The 19,011-nt window shown below is 41.5% G+C and overlaps 1 protein-coding gene across 15 annotated transcripts in view; it reads left to right on the top strand.

The window, feature by feature from the left end:
* bptf (bromodomain PHD finger transcription factor) overlaps positions 1-19,011 on the top strand; it is a 157,506-nt gene that overhangs the window by 85,009 nt on the left and 53,486 nt on the right. For all 15 annotated transcript variants that reach the window (XM_085963910.1, XM_085963913.1, XM_085963904.1 and 12 more), the window contains 7 exons: positions 2,306-2,437; positions 3,533-3,662; positions 4,083-4,218; positions 5,234-5,470; positions 7,524-10,095; positions 13,611-13,735; positions 17,253-17,381. In XM_085963910.1, the coding sequence (XP_085820036.1) occupies positions 2,306-2,437; positions 3,533-3,662; positions 4,083-4,218; positions 5,234-5,470; positions 7,524-10,095; positions 13,611-13,735; positions 17,253-17,381 (3,461 nt within the window). The remainder of the gene's footprint in view (positions 1-2,305; positions 2,438-3,532; positions 3,663-4,082; positions 4,219-5,233; positions 5,471-7,523; positions 10,096-13,610; positions 13,736-17,252; positions 17,382-19,011) is intronic.

The following is a 19,011-nucleotide window of genomic DNA, read 5'->3' as shown; positions in this document are numbered from 1 at the left end:
TCGTACTGTCTCTTTGCCCCTCTCATTTCCTTTTTCACTTCTCTACTTTTTATATTCAGCCTCATTCTCTCTTGTATTATTCAGCTGAAATCTGTCGTACACCCCCTTCCTCCTGCTTCATCCTACTCTCTAACTCTTTTGTTGTCCAGGGAGCTCTGGCTTTGGTTGTCCTCCCTTTCCCCCTTGTGGGAATGTACCTAGACTGCACCTGAACCATCTCCTCTTTAAAGGCCGCCCATTACTCCATTACATTTCTGCCTGCCTGTCTTTGCCTCCAATTTACCTGGACCAGAACTCTCATCAATTTGCTGAGATTAGCCCTCCTTCAGTTAGGTATTTTTTCCTGAATTACTCCTTGTCCTTCTCCGTAACGAATCTAAACTTTATACTATGATCACTATTTTCATGATGCTCCACTTTACCCACTTCATTCCCCAGGATAGATCCAGCAACGCCTTCTACTTCGTTGGGCAGGAAACGTACTGATCAAGACTGTTCTCCTGAACACACGACAGAAATTCCTCCCCCTCTCTGTCCTTAATACAATCACTGCTGCATTCAATATTAGGGTACTTAAAGTCCCCCATAATCACTACTCTGTAGTTCATGCACCTCTCAGTAATTTCCCTGCAAATCTGCTTCTTGATCTCCTTCACACTATTTGGTGGCCTATAAAATATACCAAATAGCATAATAGCTCCTGTATTGTTTCTTTACTGCAACCAAATAGATTCTGTCTTTGACCCCTCAAGGACCTTCTTTATTTCTAGCACTGTAATATTTTTCTTAATCAAAATTGCTACCCCTCTTCCTCTTTTTCCTTCCCTTTCCCTATCTCTCCTGAATACCTTGTACCCAGGAATATTAAGCGCCCAATCCTCCTTTTTTGAACCAGGTCTCTGTTATCGCTACTACATCATATTCCAATGTGGCTATTTGCGCCTGCAGCTCACCAACCTTATTACACACATGCACTCCAAACCTAACTTAGACCTCTTTGTATTTTCTATGATTCCACCTAATTCTGTATTATTTCTAACTCTATTTTCCCAGCCCTCTGTGCACCTTATTTCTACTTCTTAATACTATAATGCAAAATTAGTCTATTTGCAAATTGCAAATTAATATGCAAATTTTTTTGAACACAACATATGGTTGTGTCTGGGGGCAGACTGCTTCGATGCTCAAGACATACAAATGTCTAATGAAGAGGGAAGCAAAAAAAATGAGGTGAAGAAAGTGTACATATCCCTTGAGCCTAATAAAGGAAATGCATTGTATTTCACCTTTAGGGAATGAGGCAGGGCTGCAGTTTAAAGGGATACCGTCTTAAGTGTTTGACACGCTCCCCCAACAGTTCTCTTGGGTAAATGTATGGTTTGGTAAAGTAGTGAGCCATGTAGGCGAAGTTCTATCAATTGTCTGTCCTGAGAGAGGTTGATTTGCTGAATTACTGAATTGTAGTGGAGGCACTACAATTGGCTTCAGTGTTGTAGGGAGGGTGAAATGTCAAGCAGGATATATTGATCATTGTCCAGGGTCGGGCACAGCTGTGATGCCTGCATGTTCAATAGCTTGCATGTGAGAAATGGCTGCTTGGGCAAGATACCAGTGGGATGGCAGTGCCCAGAGAATGTTATCTTGGGACATTCACTGCCTTCAGGAGGGGGGAGGGTTTGGCAAACAGTCCATCATTTTTTTCAAAACATGCTTACCTTGTAGATGATATTTATGATGAAGGCAGATATACTGGTACCGCTCCCTCCCTGGTGGTGATAAACTTCCCCCTTCAGTAGTTTGCTGCTTTCTTTTTTCTTAATCCTTTCCCCCCCCCCCCCCCCCCATCTTCCTTTTCCTCTTCTGAAGCTGGTGACTTGTATTGGGCACCAACGCTCCATGCTGCACCATCCAAGTAGACCTGCTTCATGTGAGTGTGGGCAGTGACCATCAGCCACAACTGTCGCCTGATCCTCACATAAAATCCACATATATGTTTCTCAGCAAAGGGTACTGAATTGTGAACTTGACATTTTTTTCTCCTCACTTACCCAGGTATATTGAGGCTGTTTGTGTTCCCAGTGGCACTCCAGCTGAGATTGGCTGGAGCATGGACTTTCCTCATCTGTATGACTCAATACCACACAGTGCATTCACCGACTGATCCACCAGGGAGCTTCGCATTTAATTCTGACTGCAGATATGACCGGTTTCAGAGGCAGAACAAACTTGCATTGTTAATGTTATCGATGTATATGCAACACTTGTTAAATACTATAATCACCTTTTTTTAAACACATTGTTTTAGATCTAATTGGATAAAAGCAGTCCAGATGTGCAGTAAACCGAGAGAATTTGCATTAGCTCTTGCAATCCTCGAGTGTGCAATCAAACCTGTCGTCATGCTTCCAGTCTGGCGGGATTCTTTAGGGCATACCAGGTGATTTTTGATTCATTTTGTCGTCTTTCCTACTTTCTTTTAACCTTGGCTTGAGCATTGATTCTTCACCTAGGTTTCTCAAATAAAATAATGCCAGTTAACAAATGTCTACTGTCAATTCTTAAATTAAATAGGAACATTATCCAACAAAGAACTTGATTTGAGTGTGAATTCATATTCCCGCTATTAATAAAGCAAAATACAGAATCGTAGTCATTTGGTATCTTAAATGGCCCTGGTTTGAACTGCATTTATGTACCTACTTGCTGTGCCATAGAGAAGTGAGAGTAAGAATTGTGTCCTGCGTTATGGCACACAATGTTGACCTCGACTTGATCATGACAAGTCCTTTCCCTTTCTGGAGAAGTGACTCTAAAGGATAGGTCAGAGTTGACCACTCTTGTTTTCTCCTACCAGCCAGTTATAGTGCAACATTAGTTATTTGGCCAGTTTCTCAGTTTGGTAATGGTTTGCTGTGTAGAAAGGGGTGGGAGGTACTCGCCTTAAAATAAATAAAAATAATGGAGGATGAGGGAAAGAAACAAAATTTCAAAATGGATTCCATTCACTGTGGTTTATTGAATGCGGTCATGTTGTCTTGGGTACGGGAGAAAAGGCCAGGTGCTTTCCCACAGCAGTAGATGGAGAGGACTTCTTGTATAATTTTTTCCACTGTCTTCAAAGTGGCATTGTCTGTCTGTCCTGTTGACCAGGATAATGCATGGTGTGAAGGGGATCCAAGATGGGGGAAATTAAATGGAGCCATTGTCTTCAACACAAAGTAAACAAGCTGGACTATAGCACAAAATGGTTAAAATAATGATATAGACATGCTAAGCATTGGTATGATAACGCAGTGCCATTTCCAGGCTCCTACTTTATTTGAATTGTACACTGGGCTGCCAAGTCCATAATGTATAATCTGTGCAGTACCAACCATCTGGAGTATCAGACACCCACGACAGTGGAAGGGGAAGAGAAAAGTTGGAGCATCTGTTGCTCCTTTTGAGTTGCTGTCATGGAAGCTCACTGAGCGACATGTAGTTCTGTTCGGTTCTCCAGAATGCTAAGCTAATTTTCCTGAATTGATGACAGATTTTATCGATTAACATCTGTTGAAAGAGAAGAAAAGGAGAAAATCAAAAAACGAGAGCGAAAACTGGAGGAAGAGGAAGTTATGCAACAAGCTACCTGGGTGAAGTATACCTTCCCCGTGAAACATCAGGTAGGTTGTCAGGTCACTGTAAAGGGTGTTTTGCCTGCAACCTGTTATAAATGCCTGTTTTTTCTTGGATGCAATAGTAACTTAAATAGTAGGACTACTTGACTCTCCATTTGAAGGTCATAAGTTTAAATCCCAAGTTTGTTTAACTTCCTTAAGTTGAGTTTAGTCAGTTTTTAGCTGGCTGCTGCAGAGAATGCCTTGCAGGGGCGTGGCAGTCGTATCTTTTGGAGCAGTTGGAAAAATTACATGGATCTGTCACTCGGGACGATCACCAATCTATTTTTATCATGGGTACAGAATCCAAAACTTTGACAGCTCTGGCTGATGGAGGATGCATCATCTGGGGCTAGGGGGGATAGGGAAGAGAAAGCGAAGGAATTTTTCTTTAAATGGCATAAATTCAACTTAATATTCACACAGGTATGGAAACAAAAGGGAGAAGAATATCGTGTAACAGGATATGGTGGCTGGATGTGGATCAGTAAAACTCATGTCTATCGTTTCGTGCCCCGGCTACCTGGAAATACTAATGTATATTATAGGAAGGCGCTGGAAGGTACGTTTCAGTTGCATTCATAGTTGATTGTGTCGTGCAATTTTTGTTTACTGTTGAACATAAATCATTTTAATATCTTGAAGATTCAAATTTCAGTAACTGGAAAAATAGCTGCAGGTCATAAACTGCAGTTATTAGACTTGAAGAAAAATAATCACTGCTTGTTTGTTAAACCCAAATCAATTTTGAATTCAACCCCCCAGGTTCCTACCCCAGAGACTTGAGCATATAATGTAGGCTGACACAGCAGTGCTGAGGGAGGGCTGCTCTGTCGGAGGTGCCGTCTTTCGGATGAGACTTTTAAACCGAGGCCCCGTCTGCCCCCTCAGGTGGACATAAAAGATCCCATGGCCATTATTCGAAGAAGAGCAGGGAGCTCTACCCGATGTCTTGGCCAATATTTATCCCTCAACCAACATCACTAAAACAGATTGTCTGGTCATTATCACATTGCTGTTTGTGGGACCTTGCTGTGCGCAAATTGGCTATCATGTTTTCTACATTACAATAGTGACTACACTTCAAAAGTACTTGACTGGCTTTGGGACCTCCTAAGATCGTGAAAGGCACTGTATAAATGCAAATTCTTTCTTTGTAGGCATCCCAGAATAGAGAGGTTAAAAGCCTTCTCCAAAAAAAATATAGATGAATTTCTTTTCTTCCCCACTCCCATCACGCACCCTACATGAGTGAATATTTTTACAATTTTCATTTTATACTGGAAAGGTCTTTAGAAGGTGACATTTCCTGTTAAGGAAATTCTTGTGTGAAAAGGTGTACTTTTCAGTACACAAATCTTCCAAGATAAAGCTAGAGCTAAACATCTTGCAGCTAATGCAAATTTACCCATCCTTTGAGTTTAAAATAATGGGCAAGTTGTTTCTAAGAGCAGCTATTGCACAGCTGCTATTTGATGCTGATTGTTGTTGCGATTCAAGCTGGTTCCGTATATTTGTTTGGTATGAAGATGCAAGTACATTTGTCTAAAATATGAACTGTTTTGATCACCTCTTAGGTGTGCTGAAAGATGATTCAGATCTGGATAAAAATGAGTGCTCCGCTACAGTAAAAACCGAGTCTGAAACCTGTAAGAAACACCAGTCATCTCAAGACTCTAAGGATCTGCCAGAGAATGACACAGTCACAGACAAGTCATTTGAGATAAAATCAGAAGAGGAAGAAAAAGTAGAAGAAAAGGAGGAAGTAATGGAAATTGATACAAATCCTGAGTCACAACAAACTGAAAAGAAAGGTAACAGCTCTATATGCATGGATTATGTAGCTTGGTAACACCAGGCAAGCACGCATTACTAACAAAAAGCATATAGCTTTTAAACCCGGGTTATTTCCATTCTTTGCATTCCCCATCAAATTTGCTGCACATAGCACTAGCCCCAGCCATGTTGATGAATTTGCTGATTATTCCCAGAAATGTGCCACTGGTGTGCTGGAGGAGGAGCGTGTGAATAACCCCCCCCCTACTATTGAATGTGAATTTGATGACGCACCAAGTGTAGAATCTCTGGCAGTCCCACATCTTACCACCGTGTGGTACAGGTTGGGAAAGCTCCAGTGAGCTGTACCACAGTGTGGCCAGAATACACACACTAAATCTGCTGCACATAGAAATTTAATTTTCAAAATTATGTACGTGCTTCAGTTTCAAAGATATATTCGTAACTTGTGTGGTATTCTATTCAAGTGCATAATGATGTGTACATGAAATCAGTGTTTTCCCCTAATTTTTTTTGGGTGCACAGCACATTCACAATTTTGCACATTTAACATTGAAAAAGCCGGTCCCGGGCTATGTGGGACCGGCAGAGAGTTAGCTTAGAGGTAACGTTGCATGAAATAGGTGAATTTGATGAGCAGGCAGCATGAAGTAGTGCAGTGATGTCACTGAAACCACTGTTCAAATCGCACATTGATGTAGTTTGTATCTAGAATTAATATTTTCTGAACCAATTTAAATGAAAGTAATTAAAATAGACGATGAGCTGAGATATGTACCATGTCCACTGTATCCTCTGACTTACTGGAACACTGGATATTTTAATGCAATAATGAAATCAATTAAAGTAGGCCAAAGAGAAATTATAAAGGTTAAATCGCATCAGAATTTTGACATATGCCCATGAAAATCAACTTGTGCATGAATGGCCTTGGTTAGTATAACTCATACATGATAATATACAACAATTCGATAAAACTTTGTCAAAAAGAAGTTGATTAGATTGGGATATCTAAAAGAGATCATTTTGTCAATGGTCTGAACCTTTGTTTTTCTCAGTAACTTAATTGCCAGTTTTCTATTCTGTAATACAGGAAACTTTGATATCCGGCACCGACAGGACCGGCGTGATGCCGATCTATGAAAACTTCCGGACAGACCAGCGCTAATGTTGAAGGATACGGAGGTTTTCATCTCCGTATCTGACAACAAACACTGTTGCTTAGCAACAGCTTGTAAACAGTCGGCCCGTACCTTTGAAGCATCTCTGTAGCTTAGCAACAGCTTCAGAGAGGCTTTCCAGAGACTGACTGTTTAAAAAAAAAAAAATGCTAGGAGAAGAAAAAAAACATAACCAAACGGCTGCTGATTTCTGCCGTTAGATCGAGGTTTCCGGGCATACAACCTCCGGATAAACCAAAGTTTCCTGTACTTGCAAAAATATCATATTCACTCAATAATTTGTAGAAGTTTTAAAAACGAATATTTAGCAAGATGCCAGTAATTTTTAACTTCAGTTAATTGGATAGCAGTGGGTGCATTTTTGTTAAATTAAGATTTTCACGTAGATCTTCAAATCATTAAAATATATTGGCCGTTTGACCTGCCAGTACCTTTTTGGCTTTCCAATTTTTAAATCGATTTTCAGTGTTCTGGAATAAAACCGGGGAATTAGCTCAAACTGTTGGTATTTTAATTTTGGTGTGGGATTGGGACCCACTGCTAAACCTAATGAAGTCGAGAGATCTGATGCCATACCTTGCAGCATTCTCTGTCCAATCAGGCAGGGAGCTCATCTGCTTTCAAGTTTCTGCCTATCTTGTCCTTAAGTTGGACACGAAGAGGCACTAGAATGGCGTTAGTAGACTCTCCTATTTTATTCCCCCAAGCCCTTTGTGGAAATCTCCTTGCCTCTGCTCAGGGCCAACCTAGATGACTCACCAGGTCACTTCATTACAGATTGGCATATGACATGAATGGGAAATGTCAGTCTGGGGAAACATCAAGGAGGGGCTGTTTCCCATTATGTAACTCCTTGTGCAACTGTTAACTGTACCTTATTTTATTTTAGAGAACATTGAAAATATCGGTACTGATAAGTTAATAAAGGAGGAACCAATGAATTTGGATGAGACCAAAAATGAATCCAATTTGAAAGAACAGGAAAAGTTTATCTCTGCCGATCTCATCAATGTGAGTGAGGGCTTTCAACTGAGGACTTGGTATAAAAAGAGAGAAAAAACATCTAAATTAGATGGACTGTTGGATCGGCGAGTAAAACAGTTTACAATGGAAGAGAAGCAAAGACAAGAAAAACTGAAGCAGGAAGCTTTAATGAAATTGCCGAGAAATGAACAGAAAAGCGTAACTGAAGCACAGAAATCTGATCAGGCTGGAAACTGTCTTCAGAAAAAGTCTGAATCAGTAGTGCAGGAAAAAGGACATGAGGGCCAGATTTCTCCAAAGGCCACAATTGAAAGCTCAATGGCAACAGTTCAAGAAAGCGCTGTTGAGAAAAATCAAGTCTCTACCCAAGAAAAGGAACCAGCGTTGGCACAGTTGAAGGAACCGAGTGTTGATAATGCAGAGTCTAACCAAAAACATACCAAGGAGGCTGCTGAGAATAATATCGAACCAGTGACCACAGGTGACGAAACCAAGGACCTGGATTTAAAAAGCAAGGAAAATGGTGCCGAAGGCAATACTCAGCAGTTGGTTGTGGGAAAAAACGCTGTAAATAATGGTTCTGATGTGAAAAACAAGAGCCTCGGGCAGATCTGTGAGCCAATGGTGGGAGAAGGAAATCATGACAATCTGAACACAAACATAAAGATGGAAGTGGGTGTTGCTGAAGATGGTAGTGATCTAATGGAGACAGATGAAAACAGTGAAAAAAGCAACTCTGAAATTAAGGCAAATAAAGAGGTTATTGGAATTTTAAATCCTGAAAAGATAGATCCACAAGCCAGTGAAGCAATTACTGAAAAAAGCGGTGGACCAATGATTGTTGAGGAAAATGGTATAAAAGAATTCCCTGTCCATGAGGAAAGCAATAGTATTGAAAATAGATGCCTTGAAATAATGGACACTGAGGGCTGTACAGAAAATCAGATTTCTGAAATGGAAGCAGCAGAGAACAAACTAGAGAATCGGCACCCTGTTGATCAGGTTAATGGAAAAGATGTTGTCGAATCTAAATCAGCCGTTGTAATGCCAAACTCTGAACTGGTGCCATCTGAAGCATCAGATGCTGTTGCTGCTCTTAATAACATAGAACCCCTTAAGGAAAAGAGCAGCCCTAAAGAAAACTCCGAAAACGAAATAAAATCATCAGCAAAAGAGCCACCGGTTAAGCTAGTTATGAATGGAGATATTACCATGGGTGATCTAGAGGAAAAACCTAACCGACTAGAAGGAAAAATGTTAACAGCTGCTCATTCAAAGGTTCATGATGGTGTAATAACAGATAAAGAGGAGCATGATGATGCAGTGCCACAGCTAAAGGCACCCAAGTTTGATGATGCAGTCCCACAGGTAAAGGCACCCACGTTAGATGATGCAGTCCCACAGTTAAACGCACCCAGGTTAGATGATGCAGTCCCACAGGTGAATGCACCCATGTTAGATGATGCAGTCTCACAGGTAAAGGCACCCAGGTTAGATGATGCAGTCCCACAGGTAAAGGCACCCAGGTTAGATGATGCAGTTCCACAGGTAAAGGCACCCAGGTTAGATGATGCAGTCTCACAGGTAAAGGCACCCAGGTTAGATGATGCAGTTCCACAGGTAAAGGCACCCAGGTTAGATGATGTGCTGTCGCAGGTAAACAAGCCCAGGTTAGATAATATTTCTGAGGTAGTAAATTCTTCCGAAGGGTCAGAACTTTTAAATGTGGCCTCGGATAAATCATCAGAGCCTGAAAATGAAGTGAAACCATTGGAAATAGATGGACAGGTGCATAAAAAAGCCGCTTCTCCACCCCTTGTTTCTGTAGCAGACTCCACTTTGAGCAAGAGCTTCAGCGAGCAAAACGGGATAAAATCTGAAGGTGAAGTGGGTGGTATCAATGGAGTTAGAACGGTTATTACTAAAATGACCACCACAACTACAACCGTTTCCACAGAATCTAAGACTGTTGTCAGTGTAGCTGAGGCTTCTTCTCCGCAGAGCAAAATTCCATCAGTGGTGTCTTCTATTAAGAACTGTGCTGTTTCGTCAACAACAACCACAACAACAACATTCACAAAAGTGACCTCCCCAAAACTAGACAGTGCAGTAGATGCCTTGACGGTCACAGAAAGAACTATTGTCACAACTACAGTGACTGATTCTATGGCTACCCCAGGTGGGATGTCAACAACCACCATGACTGTAAGTAAAGAATATTCCACCAAGGACAAAGTTAAACTAATGCGGTTTTGTCGGCCCAAAAAGACCAGGTCTGGCACAGCCCTGCCTTCATACCGTAAATTTATCACCAAAAGCAGCAAGAAAAGCATATTTGTCCTGCCCAACGATGACCTGCGGAAACTGGCCAGGCGATCTGGGATTCGAGAGGTTCCGGGATTTAACTACAATGCAAAACCTGCACTGGACATCTGGCCATATCCATCACCGAGACCAACATTTGGCATTGCGTGGAGGTATTTTAAATTAACTCTTACAGCTGTTAATAACAGTAGTTACTATAGGGTTGGTATTTGGACTTAATTTTCCAGTTAAAATCGTTGCTTCTTTCCCATCCCTGACCAATGTCTAGTATTTTGGAATGGCTAGCCCAGGTTAAATTTTTTGCCAATTTTTCCCCCATGGTTTCCCCCTTGCCTTTGACTCTTGATGCAATACAACCCCATTGGGCTGGCAGCCCTTCAGTACTTCATCCAAATAGCCATTATTCATGTGCGTGCTTAAATAATGAATGCTGGCAGGCTATTTGATTGCTGGAAACTCACTGCTAAGCTTGATCCTATCAGCACATGCCCCTCACATGTACACTTTCAGCCAAAGTGCAAACACTGAATGATTCCCCCCCCCCCCCCCCCCCTTTGTCCTGTGGCTCCAAGGCCAATCTTAATGCACCTACGTCCACTCTAGCTGAGGGCAGCTAACGCACGATCGATTGGTCGGTTGCACCTGAGACTTTTGTGGTCTGGTTCAGCTACTCATTGATTTAGCTCGCTTGAGCTATCATGGGAGCTACTTTATCATGGGTATGAAGGCCTCTAACATGAGTTGCATAGGTCTTTCACTTGTGAATGATTCCCCAATTTACCATTGTGCTGCTGTTTTTAATGTAGAGAGCTTGTGTTTTTTAAAATTTTAGAAAGCTAAATGATTAAGAAATCTCTTGAGCTTTGAGATTTAGTGTACTTTAATGGATAAGCTGTGTTTAGATCAGTTTTGCTAGCTTTCTCATGCTGGTAACAATCAATTTTTAAAACAATTATGCACTAATTCTTAAAATGATTAATGAATCAAACATCCCTTTTTGCAGCTCCTTTTTTACTTTCGTATTACAAGGATTTGATTTACTCAGATTCTATTTTCTTCCTGCAGTTTTCTCCTTTTCCTGTGTTTTATTCTCTACTGATTCCTTATTTTCATTTCTCTTCGGCCCAGTGTGCTTTCTGAAATTCTGGCATGTGCCCTTGTGTGTGTTAGTTCGGCTCCATATTGACACACATTCAGTCTGAGCCATACATGGGAATAATTTTCTTCTGCTTCTACAGTTTTCTGTAACGGTTGTCCCCATGTTGTGTGGGATGGTGCTGCAGCCCTCTGCAGTCACACAGAGCTTACATCTGTTGCAAATACCTGAAACCCAAAGTTCAGTTAGTGTGTGTGTGTTTTTTTTGTTGTTTAAGCGGGGTGGGGAGGTGGGATGTCAAGTAGATTGTTGGTGGAAAGCCCAGGAGGCAGCACAGCAGGTTCGATGGTATATTCTCGAATTCTGTTACTGTTGAAGTCCACAATGCTGAGATTAATGGAAATGCCAGTAGGAGGAGGTGATTCCCCTCGACTCCACACTTGCTCAAACACAACATGACGACTGTTGGGTTACCAGCAGGGGAGGTGATCACGTGTGGTTTGATCTAGACTTGGCTTTCCCTACCAGAGGTTGTGATTATGTCTACTGTTTTCAAACACTTTTTTGTCCCCTTTTTTTTTTCCTCCTCGCTTTTACTTCGCAGTTCCCTTTTGTAGACCTTTGCCCATAGCCAGTTGGACTACATAACAGAGGTGGTAGTATATAGCCCAAATCTCAACGTATGATATCTTCCCTGGCTAGCTTGTACTTCATTTGAAGGTACCTGTATTGGCATGTGCTCTTCACCCCAACCTCAGGTCAGTTGTAAGATGGTTAGCAAGCCTTTCTCTTGCTAAGTGTGAAGTCCTATGCATCCACTTCTGTGGCTTGTACATCCCCGATTTTCATCACTCCACCATTGTGCATTCAGCTGCCTGGGTTCCAAGCTCTGGGATAAACCTCTCCGCATCTCTACTTCTCGTTCCTTGAAATCTACCTCTTTGACCAAGCTTTTGCTCACCTGTCCTAATATCTCATCATTTTGCTCAGTGTCAAATTCTGTCTGATAACGCTCCTGTCATGTGCCTTGAGACATTTTCACTATATTATAGGCACTAAATAAATACAAGTTTTGTTGAGTTTGGAAGACACCTTTTCTTGTTTCCCAGTTTTAAACTTGAGTACGAGAGGCATATTCTTGACAGCAAATGTCCAATCATTCAGTTCTTCCATTTTGTGGAGGTGGCATGTAGAAACTCTGATAGTTAGATGTACTCTCAACTGTAAGGTTTATATTATGGACACTGGTCCAGCCTTGGTATTACTAGGAGAGTTAGTGAAGTATCGTGCATTTTATTAATTTGTATTCAAAGAGGTGCACGCTAAAAGTTTTTTGTAACAAAATGAAAATTTGATGCATTGATTTTATGCTACTATTTAACCTTGCTTTTATTTTTTTTTAAACCTGATTCACAGTTCATAGCCTAAGTCACACAGTTTGACTATTGTATTGTATTCTCCTAGTGTTTGGATAATGGAAGAACAAAGAGAGCTTGTGTCAATTCAGTAAATTATTACTGTAGTAAGGGCTTCTGTTCAACCCATCGGCAACACTGCATTACCAGATATTGTGTGTATAAAGTCACACTCTGGCTCATAGGGAATGAGGGCTCTCAAATGGTTTTTGCAGTATAGCAGTAACATCCTTCAGATGAGATTATAAACTAAAGTGCTTGCCTGCCTATTTGGCTGCACATTAAAGATCCCGTGGCACTGCTCAATGAAGTGCGCTGATTTCGATGTCCTGGCCAACATGTTTCCCTCAAACAACACCCTTGATCAGCTGACCATTCATCTGCTGTGTTTGGGTCTTAACATACACAAAATGACCACTCAATGTAAGATTGGATGGAGATAGGTGGAAAGAAAGAAAAACATGCATTTATGCAGAGCCCGATTGTGTGTCTTAGCACCTCGCGTGCAATTAGTTACTTTGAAGTGGAGTGACTTTTTCCATGGAACTCGCTACTTTCCTCAGTCCTTCACTACTTCCTGCAATGTGCAGGCTTTTAGAGCACAAGCTTGGCATTACCCAACCAGTACATCATGATTTAAATCCTTTTCTCCTACTCTTTCCAACCTCATTGCTGAGCCTTGGCTTCTTACCACTATTCTTCAAGCCTGCTGGAGCAAATTGAAAATAAAATTTCTGCAAATTAATATCTGTTACCTTTGAGACTTGCAAGTAGGCAAGTATAAGCATTTGAAAGTCAAATATGTGGAGGGGGCTAATTTCTGTGTTGTTTTGGTTGTAGGCAGAATTCTCTTAAGTTGGAAGCACGTAGCAAAAATATTACAGATTTTAATTTTCCCATTTGATTTGTTTTATTTACCTTTTACCAGTTCTGTCAAAATTCCTTGCATTTTTTTAGGAATTGTAAAGAACAAAATGAGTAAGACCATGAAATTAATAGCAGACAGGGGAGTTCAGATGATAGACCACTTTTGTGGTCTGAAGTATGAATTTAATATTGTGTATTTTAACATTTGTAATGTGATCTTCAAATTTTCCATAAAGCCTATTGTTGCTCATAATTAATGGTATGTTAAACCAACATCTTTTTTGCCCAGGTATCGACTGCAAACTGTGAAATCCTTAGCAGGTGTTAGCCTTATGTTGCGGTTATTATGGGCGTGCTTACGCTGGGATGACATGGCAGTGAAATCACCATCCGGAGTCAGCAGTGCACGCACAGGTATGGGAGGCACGAAAAGCATCTGTGGTTGTGACTTAAAAGTTGCATTCTTCAGTACTTTTGGTAAAGAGGATCTGCAACTGTTACGTTTTGGCACTATTCTGTTAGATACCACAAAATACAAGTCTTCGCATTTTCTTCACAACATGGCAAATTTCCACTATGTAGTTGCCTATTAGTTCACATTTTAAAAAGTGATTAAAATATAATCTGCAGTAAGAAAGAGAAAGAACTTGCATTTATATAGCGCCTTTCAGGACATCCAAAAATATATAATGTCCCATTCCTAAGTAGTGGAATCTTGGTGAATGCTATGTGTCAGCAAAAACAAAATTATATACAGTATCCCTATTCATAAATAGTGTGGAATTCTGGATGTATGAGGATATTGATGAGAGAGATTCCAGGCAGTTTTAGTGAGCTGCACAGAATTGCGATGTTTTTTCCTTTTCAAAAGTTATATCCCACTACAAATCAGTGAAACTTGCCGGGTCAGCATTACTGACTTTAAGACTTAAAGCAAAATTATATTTTTGCTATCATTTGAAGCTTTCGCATTTGAGATGTAGATTACTGCTGCTGGTTGTTTCTATAGTTCAAATAAACTGGCACTTTTGACCAGAAGGCAGCTTCAAAGCCTCTGCTCGGGTATAACTGGGTTCCCGTAAGACTATTACGATAGCAAAATACTGCGGGTGCTGGAAATCCGAAATAACAACAGAAAATGCTGGAAAAACTCAGCAGGCCTGAAACGTTGACTCTATTTCTCTCTCCACGGATGTTGCCTGGCCTGCTGAGTTTTTTCAGCATTTTCTGTTGTTATCCTGTAAGACTATGTTGTAGTTCAAATGCTTTATTTGGGGAATAAATGTCGGTATGATTATAGAGCAGTTCCATTTTTTATTGATTGTGATGAGGACAAATACTCACTTTCACACCAGTTATCTGCACTTTGAGGGGCATATAAACAGAGTAAACCTTTAGAAATGAATGAGAAAATCAACAATTGCAAATGGTGTTCATTATTATTCAAGAGCAGCCTGCTTTAATGATCTAGACGAGGGAACTAGATGTAATATCTCCAAGTTTGCAGATGAGACAAAGCTGGGTGGGCGTGTGTGCTGTGAGGAGGATGCCGAGAAACTCCAGGATGATTTGGACAGGTTGGGTGATTGGGCAGATGCATGGCAGATGCAGTATAATGTGGATAAATGCGAGGTTATCCACTTTGGTGTCAAAAACAGGAAGGCAGATTATTATCTGAATGGCAATAGATTGGGAGATGGGGAAGTGCAACGAGACCTGGGTGTCCTTGTGCACCAGTCGCTGAAGGAAAGCATGCAGGTACAGCAGGCGGTTAAGAAGGCAAATGGTATGTTGGCCTTTGTAGTGAGAGGATTCGAGTACAGGAACAAGGATGTCTTGCTGCAGTTGTACAGGGCCTTGGTGAGACCACACCTTGAGTATTGTGTGCAGTTTTGGTCGCCTTATCTGAGGAAGGATGTTCTTGCCATGGAGCGAGTGCAGCGAAGATTCAGCAGACTGATACCTGGGATGGCAGGAATGACATATGAGGAGAGATTGGGTCGATTAGACTTATACTCGCTGGAGTTTAGAAGAATGAGGGGGGATCTGATGGAAACTTATAAAATTCTAACAGGACTCGACAGACTAGATGCAGGAAGGATGTTCCTGATGGCGGGGGAGTCCAGAACCAGGGGTCACAGTCTAAAGATAAGGGGTAAGACATTTAGGACAGAGATGAGGAGGAATTTCTTCACCCAGAGAGTGGTGAACCTGTGGAATTCTCTACCACAGAAGGTAGTTGAGGCCAATTCATTAAATATATTCAAGAAGGAGTTAGATATATTTCTTAAGTCTAAAGGGATCAAGGGACAGGGTACAGGAAACTTTCGATTTACCGGCACCTAAATAACCGGAAATCTCGGTTAACCGGCAAAATTCAGGAGTAGGTTTTACTTCATATTGACTTGCGTTCCTCCATCTGTTGCTGTGCAAGGGTGTGGCTGCAGCTGTTGCTAAGCTACAGAGACGCTTGCAACTTGTGGCCATTGTTCCGACCTTGTTGCTAAGCAACAGGGTTTGTTGCTTTATACGGAGCGGTCAGCTCTCCGTATCTTTCACTATTGCGTTCGGTTATCCCAAATTTTTGATGAACCGGCACCACGTCAGCCCCGTCCGTGCCGGATTAAAAAAAAGTTTCTTGTACTGAGTTTGGATGATCAGCCATGATCTCATTGAATGGCGGCGCAGGCTCGAGTGGCCGAATGGCCTACTCCTGCTCCTATCTTTTATGTTTCTATATGCTGCCTCAGTGATTGAATGCACCACATGGTGAGATGCTGAAAATGTAGAAATCGGGAAGATCCCAGAATCAATCGCAGTATGCATCAAATTAACTTCTCAGCTGGGACAGTAATCAGTGTGCTACATGTGTCCTTGGCATCCCTGGCTTGTAGATGGGGAAGAGAAAGTAGCTCCTAGCCACTAAGAGTTATGCCTGTCAATAAGTGTGCACATATGAATGTCATAGAGTCATAGAGTTTTACAGCACAGAAAGAGGCCCTTCGGCCCATCGTGTCTGCGCCGCCCATCCATCCCTGTCCAGTCTAATCCCATTTTCCAGCATTTGGTCCATAGCCTTGTATGCAATGGCATTTCAAGTGCTCATCCAAATGCTTCTTGAATGTTGTGAGGGTTCCTGCCTCTACCACCCTTTCAGGCATTGAGTTCCACATTCCAACCACCCTCTGGGTGAAAAAGTTCCTCCTCAAATCCCCTCTAAATCTCCTGCCCCTTACCCTGAATCTATGCCCCCTTGTTATTGACCCCCCTACTAAGGGGAAAAGTTCCTCTTTGTCTACCCTATCTATGCCCCTCATCATTTTGTACACCTCAATCAGGTCCCCCCTCAGCCGCCTTTGCTCCAAGGAAAACAACCCCAGCCTGTTTAGTCTTTCTTCATAGCTGAGGCGCTCCATCCCAGGTAACATCCTGGTGAATCTTCTCTGCACCCTCTCCAAAGCAATCACATCCTTCCTATAGTGAGGCGACCAGAACTGCACACAGTACTCCAGCTGGAAGAATGTCTGGAAGAATACTACAGTACTGGGGTTTCCATGGTCCTGTTGCCCAGCAATATTCAGTGTCTAGGTTGATACCTCACTATATGGCCATTACTCGTGTATCAGAGGGTTGACATTGCCCATTACACTGTACCCCAAGAGCAAGGGTTAAATAACATGGGAGGGGCCTAAATGTATTCAAATTATCAGCAGAGGCACTCGAGTCCTCATTCAGCCCATTTTTGGCATTTTTAATAACCAAGCTAATTGCACGGAAGCATAAATGTAGTACGGGAAATAATATTTTGAATAATTTTATGTCAGGATTTTAAGTGGTGACTTGTTAGTTTACAATTAGGATATCCATCTAACACTTTGTAGACAGTGGAAAAAAAATGAAGGATGAACTCACCCATATTATAACTTTGCAGAAACTACAGAAACTGATATCACTACTACTGAGATTATCAAGCGAAGAGATGTTGGTCCTTACGGAATCCGTTCTGAATACTGCATTCGGAAAATTATCTGTCCTATTGGTGTTCCTGAAACCCCTAAAGGTAGTGTTCATCTCGGGCAAATTTTAAAATGGATTATTGGGTATTCTGCCTGTGAAGATGTTGCTGGTTTTGTTTTAATTTTGGTGCAGAAACTCATTTCTCATCCCTTAGAAGAAGTTTGCTTTACTTAAATTTAATACCTTGGTTTGAGACTCTCCCTTTTCCCTCGAACCTAATATCAAATTCAGTCATGTTATGGTCACTATATGCATGATGTTCCTTCACTGTCAGATTGATAACGAATTCTGGTTTGTTAATCGTCACTAAATCTAGTATAGCCTGTTTCTTTGTCTGTTCTGAAACGTAGTGTTCTAGAAAACTGCCCCAAGTACATTCTAGAAATGTATTGCTTTTACTACTTGAGCTGTTCTGCTTCTCCCAGTCAATGTGAAAAATTAATATCTCACGCTGCAACCAAATTAATTTTGCTACATGCTTCCTAATCTCCCTATTTATAGATCCCAGCCCAGTAGATTACTACTACAAGGAGGTCTGTAAAAAGTGCTTGTTTGCTGTTCCTTAACTCTACCCATTATGTTTTCACTGCCTGAACCTTACTGGAATCCCTTCTTTCTACTTCTGTAATTGTGTATTTTATCAATATTGCTACTTCCCCCGTCCTTTCCCAGTTTCCCTGTCCTTTTCTAAAAATCCAAAACCATGGCTAGTTGGCTCCCAGCTTGTAGCCAGGTCTCTCTAATGCCTTCGACATCATGCCCTTTAAGCTGAATTTGTGCTTATAACTCACCTAGCATTTTGTTAACAGGCAGGCTCTGGAAAGCGTCTTTGGAGCTTCGCAACAGCTTCAGAGACGCTTCAGGGTACGGGCTGAGTGTTTACGAGCTGTTGCTGAGCAACAGTGTTTGTTGTCAAATACGGAGATTTTCATCTCCGTATGCTTCAACGTTGACTTTGCATGTCCGGCACTTTTGATAGATTGGCAACACGCCGGTCCCGTCGGTGCCGGATATCAGAACTTTTCCTGTAGATTTCTGTACAGAACACTTACTTGAGTAACTGTCTCCACCCTGCCCGTGGACTTCACTTGCACGTTTTGCCTTAGTGTGTGGATTTTCCCCTGCCACCCTCTTAACTAGTTTAAATTCTTCCCCACTGTCCCATTTTCCCTTTCCGTATGGATAGTGAATTTTGCCTTCCATATGCTGTACAAAATAACTAGGTTACCTCGGATGCAGACCAACGCAGTCTGGCATATTGGTGCAGAGCTTGGCTACCATGCTTGTGGGAACCAAATTTTTGAAAAATAACTGATATTTTAACCTTTGCAGTTTCTATTCAGTGCATTTTGGTAGCTCTTAACTGGGCCACTAGATGGGGCTCCTTGTGCTTTTGGGATGCTTTACCTGGGGCTAGGGGGGAGTGATGGTGAGCCTTATTCTAACTCCAAGAGGATGTTACTTGTCAGCTGTTCGTGGAGAAGCATTTGCTGCCAATGATGCCTTGGTCACTTGGTTTAAGGAACAAGTTATAGGCAGAAATAGAGCAATTATATGTGATGTTAAAGATTGGGGAAGTTGGAACGGTGGATGTTTTTTAAAAAATATATAGAAGTTACTCATTGGTGAACGGTTCAATGATTTTTGTCCTGTTTTTCCCTCCCCATTTTAAA

This window comes from Somniosus microcephalus, chromosome 21 (genome assembly GCF_052327205.1).
Source record: "Somniosus microcephalus isolate GS21.2 chromosome 21, FLI_Smic_1.0, whole genome shotgun sequence".
Lineage (NCBI taxonomy): Eukaryota > Metazoa > Chordata > Chondrichthyes > Squaliformes > Somniosidae > Somniosus > Somniosus microcephalus.
Note: the sequence above shows the minus strand (reverse complement) of the source record. Positions and strands in the feature narration are given on the sequence as shown.